Here is a 6,000-nt window from a genome sequence, read left to right as displayed (position 1 = left end):
TTTTATATCTGAAAGAGCTGTTCTGTTTCCACAATCCCACCCTTTGTAACATTACTTTCTAAAAATCTGGGCACTAAAATCTCCTTTCCTGTCCTGGTTCCCTTTCATGAAAACTCTGCTGACAATTGTGAGACAAAATACAGAGGATGCACACAATCTCAAAACACTATTAAATCTTCAGACATTTAAGACATACTTTCACTGTCACAGGCAAATTTTCATTTTGAACTCTTGGGTCCAGTGTCTCTCATCTAGCAAATGCTCCAAAGAAGAGTAGAAGAGGGACAGTAACATGCAGCTGATATATCTGTAAGTAGGGAAGCACCATGCATCTGCCCCAGGCACCAGCCACACGGAGGATCAGGCAACTGCAAGAGGAATATTTGTACATGTAGTTCCCCCTGATGCTCAGGAAAGAAAGGAAATGAGACATCTCTTCCATTCCTCCTGGCAAACGAAAGAATTATCTGCTATCGAAGGCAGAACGTGGTGGATTGGCTGGTGCCCTCAGATGTGTAATTGTAAGGTGCTACCTCCACTGATTACAGCAGAGAACAGTCGATCTGTGCCAAGGAATACAGTCTGTTCAGCAGAACCTTTTCTTACTCTTGTTTACGAACAAGCCTTACTCCATGCTGAGATTTCAGGACTGGTAATCGAAAAGTACACTAAACAGATTTACCTTGAAGGTCTGCTTGATCAAACAGGAAGCCCCAGACTCTGCTTTAAGTACCATTTTCAAGAACAGAAATGCCCTTTAAAAGTTGAATGCTCAACCTCATCTAGTCCAGATTTTAGTTTGTTACCTGTTGCCACAATGCTGAGCTGACAGTCTGGAGTTGACATAATGGTACCACATATGAAGAAAAGGGACTGTGGTTGCGGCATGCCACACTGTATGGGTAGGAGTAGGCATGAGACTCTAATCGTGGGGTTTTAAAGCCAGCTGTTGGGAGTATCCACAATTACAAGATACAAGATCTTGATATTTTATCTGGCTACAACCAACATACTTTATTAAACCTTAGGCACTTGTTTGGTGTTGAATATCAAACCAAAATAGCGAGTGCTTTGATGCAGACGTCTTAGTCTGAAGGATTCATTAGGTCTTTAAGAATAATAAACAATTTGAGACAGAAAAACATCTCTTAGTTCAGCAGTCTGCTTCTGGAGATTGTCACTGTTACCTGTGAAGGCTTGATTTGCCTTCACTACAGAGCCATCTTCTCTTTAAAAACTGCAGACAGACAACAATCAGACCTTTGACTCCTCCAAGGATCCAATCTCTTGTAAATATGTAAGTGTTGTCATCAGTTTCTCCCATATTTCAGAATTTCCATGAACTGAATGCTAAACTCCTCTAAAGCTTAACGTGGACATATTTTTCCCTACTTGGGCAGTAATGTGATATTTTACTTTGCATTTCTTCTTCATCTCACTCCCCAAGGCTGCTTTTCTAACACACACTCAGTCATTAAAAAAAAAATAATTTTGCAATTAAAGAAAGAAAACAAAGTAAAAAGCCAAAGAGTTAATACCCCATGAGCTTAAAAAAAAAAAAAAGAACCGTAGGTAGCTACGATCATTCTGACATCTGCTCACTTCTCATCAAATTCTCCATCTCCTATCAAACTATCAAAGAGGAAAAGATAGCTTGTCACTGCTATGCATGTTATACAGGCAGAGTCTGACTGCCTGGCTATGATAGCTAGGAGTGCTGTCAAAAAAAAACACAACTAAATGCACAGTCACTAATGATTTCATTACGGTAAATCTTTCATTTGAAAATAATAGTCGGTACTTTAATGGAGAAAATGGAAACTCAATAAATCCTTAATGATTCCTAGTCTTTTTTATGCTAGCAGTTTTACATGGCAAAAACAATTCTTGGAAATGTCAACCTGCCAATCTGGTTTAAGATTTTAAACCTTTCTGAAGAAATTCATAGGGAGACTAGAAATATTTCTGTTAATAGCTTTGTTTGAAATGTCTTGATTATGGATAATCAGCTATGAGTAGTTGCAACACAAGAAGCCCCTGAATAAAAAATTAAAGCCAAATCAGTAGTATCTCCAGGCTTTCTATTCCTCATTCCTCATCACAAAGCTCCAAGTGGTTACTGCCACATCCTCCTCACCCAGCAGTTCTCCTTCTGAGACAGGAGTAAAATGAGCCTTTGGTGGTGGGCGATTTATCTGAACTATTTCCTCTCACGACTGTCCAAGAGGAAATCTCATATTCTCCCCCTTCTCCTCTCTGAGCTGCCAAGTAAAACTCAACTCCGGACCTCAAAGCAAGAGCTAGAGCAGCCAAGGGAGGAGCCAAATCAGTTGCAGACCAGGAAAGGGATGAAAAGATGGCTTCAATTTTAAAGATCAGATTGTAATATAACAAGAACAACAATCTTTGCATCCTAATTAGTGCTCCTGTTCCCTTCAATTATGTCAGCTGATGACCTGGAGTAAAGGTGCCAGGATCCAAACAACATTCACATTTAAAACCAGTAAACAGACTGTCAGGTTCAGCTGTGAAAATGCCTTTATTAGTAACCGGTCTCAGTGAATCCTAGAACACACTTTCAGTTTTTATACACTGATAATTACATGCTGGTTGGTTTAGGAAACTGAAGATAATGTGCAGAAAAGCTTTGTTTTTCCCTCTCTCTTGATTTGTGGTCACTATAAAAAATCATGTAGTAACGTTGCAAAGGCCTTTCTGTAAATACCAGACTCTTTGAAGAGGTATTGTAGTTCTTGTGCAGCATTTCACTGTGGATACCTGTGGGGTATTCTATCCATAGTCTTTCTCTTGCTGTTACTTCTAAGGAAAGCATCCGTGAATACATGAAGTGTGTGTGAAATGTCGATGCAAGCATTGCTTGTCCTCCAAAGGCTCCCTCTTCCTTCCCTTTGACTAAGAAAATTACTGCCAAATTTTCTCCTGATCGTCTTGTAGCAAGGAAACAACAATACCAAAGTTCTCTACAGTGTTTATTCATACCCACTCAGAAAGACAGCAGTTCTTGTGATGTATCTCTTTCTTCCAGAAGCCAAATAACACAAAACTATGTTCAATGACAGGCAGCTGCAGGAGTGGTGATGGTTCATCTTCCTATGAAGAACCACAGGAATGCTTTCCATTTTTTACATTTTACCCCCAAAGAATACACAATTTGGTACCTATGTTTATTCTTGCAACAGTTGTGGCCAAGAGAAGCAAGAGATATCTCTTAATTTGTGTTACTTGAATTACAGTCTCCTCTATGGCTGTGTGAACTGCTGGACTATCCACTCAAACAAAACAGAACAGGCACAAAACTTTACCCAAGAGAGAAATCAACACTGTATAATCAAAACCACCCTGACTTTAATATTCACTGACATATTGTTTTCCATTTTGTTTGGGTTTTGCACCTATTGCAGTCAAGACCAGAATGGAAGTAACCAATTTTCCTACCAAGGGAATGTTCTTGCAGTATTTTCAAGGAAATTGAGAGCAGGTGGAACCATAAATAGAAGAAAATACTTCCTGTTTGAAGATTTTTGTGCTTGCCTGAAGCCCTGCCCTAAGGGAGCAAAAAATTCTGGCAGCAGCTGTAAAATAACTTTCCAAATGGTGAAGCTCAGCTCCCTGTGCCAAGGTGTGTCTGAAGTCCTGCCCGTCCCAGCTGCCCCTAATCTCAAGGGCTGGTTTGCATATACTAGAGAACTGTGTGTTCAATTTAGTGTGCACATCTGCAATATGCAGAGGAAAAGCCTAAGGTGAAGAAGGAAAGGCATGAGCAGAAAATGTGAGAATCCCACCAAAGAGGGACCTGTAGAAGGGGAGGGAGGAAAGCTGATCTCTTTGGCCGCCTGAGGAGATGCAGGACACCAAAAGGGAGGAGTGGGGTGTGCTGGGCTTTTCAAAGCTACATTCTAACTCAGCTTTTTTTTTTTCTTTTTTTTAAGGAAACTAAAATCTTAATGTCTTTTTCCTTTCCCTTGTGAAGGTAATCCAGAAACTATAGTCACATACCCTGACAGCTGACCAGAACAGTGGAGAACAAGACCTGTCCTTATACAACTATGAAACATAACGGTCAGCTCACAACAGTGAGCTCCTTCCCACAAGGGATTTCCACCATTTCACATCCTTATAAGTAATGTAGAACCTGCATTTCAGTTTGTCCCCAAACTGTTGTGGGAACCTTTCCCTATAATTGCCCACAGTTTATGATACCTGTGGCAACAAGCACTACATCTTCTGGTTTGGGAATAATCAACAAATTAATAAAGTCATCATAAGCATGGTAATGAAAAAGCAGAAGTATTCCTTTAGAAAGGAGGGCCCTGGGAACTGCCAACCTGTCAGCCTCACCTCTGTGCCCAGGAAGATCATGGAACAGATCCTCCTAGAAGCTGTGCTAAGTCACACGAAGTACAGGGAGGTAATTTGAGACAGCCAGCACGGCTTCACCAAGGGTGAGTCCTGCCTCACCAACCTGGTGGCTGGATGAAGTGACTACATCAGAACACAAAGGAAGAACTTCTTATGTTTTCTATCTGCACTTCTGTCAGGACTTGACATGGTCCTCCACAACATCCTTCTCTCTGAATTGGAGAGATATTTATTTGATGGGTGGACTGTTTGGTGGATGAGGAATTGGTTGGATGGTCACATCCAAAGGGTAGCGGTCAATGGCTCAATGTCCAAATGGACCTCAGTGACAAGTGATATCGCTCAGGGGTCTGCACTGGGACCAGTACTGTTTAATGTCTTTATCAATGACATAGGTGGAGGGATCGAGTGCACCCTCAGAAAGTTTGCAGACAACAGGAGGCTGAGCAGCACAGTTGACATACCTGAAGGATGGGATGCTATCCAGAGGGACCTGGACAAGCTTGAGAAGTGGGCCCATGTGAACCTCTCAAGGTTCCACATGACCAAGTGCAAGATGCTGCACCTGGGTCGGGGCAACCCCTGGTATCAACACAGGCTGGGGGATGAACAGATCAAGAGCAGCCCTGTTGAGAAGGACTTGGGGGTGCTGGTGGATGAGAGGCTGGACATGAGTTGGCAATGTGCACTTGTGGTCCAGAAAGACAACCACATTCCAAAAAAAACATGACCAGCAGGCTGAGGGAAGTGATTCTGCCTCTCTACTCCAGTCTGGTGAGACCCCACTCTGTGGTCCTCAGCACCAGTTAGAGATAGTCCAGAGGAGGGCCCTGAAGATGATCAGAGGGCTGGAGACCCTATCCTATAAAGACAGGCTGAGAAAGTTGGAGTTGTTCATCCTGGAGAAGAAAAGACTCTGGGGAGACCTTATGGCAGCCTTTCAAAATTAAAGAGGTCTTAGAAGAACAACAGGGACACACTTTTTAGTAAGGTCTGTTGCAATAGGACAAGGTGTAAATGTTTTAATCTAATAGAGGGTAGACTTAGATTGGACGGAAGGAAGAATTTTTTTATGATAAGGGTGGTGAAACACTGGAACAGGTTTCCCAGAGAGGTGGTAGATGTCCCATCGCTGGAAACATTCAAGGTCAGACTGGGGCTCTGAACAACCTGATCCAGTTGAAGATGTCCCTGTTCATTGCAAGTGGGTTGGACTAGGTGACCTTTAAAGGTCCCTCACAACTCAAGCTGTTCTATGATTCTAGGAAGGACCAGACTCTTGAAAACTGAAAGGAGAAATGAACAGAAAAAATTCCTCAACTACTTTTTATAGAAAAATATATTCTACGTAATGAAAAACATTAAAGACAAAAGCAACTTAAAGGTTTTCAGATTTGCATCTGCCTTAGAACTGTTTTATCTTATAATTTAATTACTTTATTCCCTCCTTCATCCCTTCGAAGTCTGCTGGTTTTGATACCACTGAACTCAGGGATGGGAATTTATCCTGAACTCTGCATACAGCAAGAATGAGGAGAGCTGCCTTCACCAATCTCTGTACAAGACCCACTTTCTCTCTGTACAGCTGACTGTAGAGAGCACGCTACAGAGATTGGACTG

The 6,000-nt window shown here is 41.8% G+C and overlaps 1 protein-coding gene across 1 annotated transcript in view; it reads right to left on the bottom strand.

Annotated features, from left to right (window-relative positions):
• Window positions 1–251: 251 nt before the first annotated feature.
• The window catches only part of LOC115307414 (microtubule cross-linking factor 1-like), a gene marked incomplete at its 5' end in the record, with an annotated part of 28,144 nt that continues 22,395 nt past the window's right edge, over window positions 252–6,000 (bottom strand). Inside the window, one exon of the mRNA XM_029959389.1 lies at window positions 252–368. Within this exon, the coding sequence (XP_029815249.1) occupies window positions 252–368 (117 nt within the window). The remainder of the gene's footprint in view (window positions 369–6,000) is intronic.

This window comes from Manacus vitellinus, unplaced genomic scaffold, assembly GCF_001715985.3.
Source record: "Manacus vitellinus isolate BGI_N305 unplaced genomic scaffold, ASM171598v3 scaffold_1_pilon, whole genome shotgun sequence".
Lineage (NCBI taxonomy): Eukaryota > Metazoa > Chordata > Aves > Passeriformes > Pipridae > Manacus > Manacus vitellinus.
Note: the sequence above shows the minus strand (reverse complement) of the source record. Positions and strands in the feature narration are given on the sequence as shown.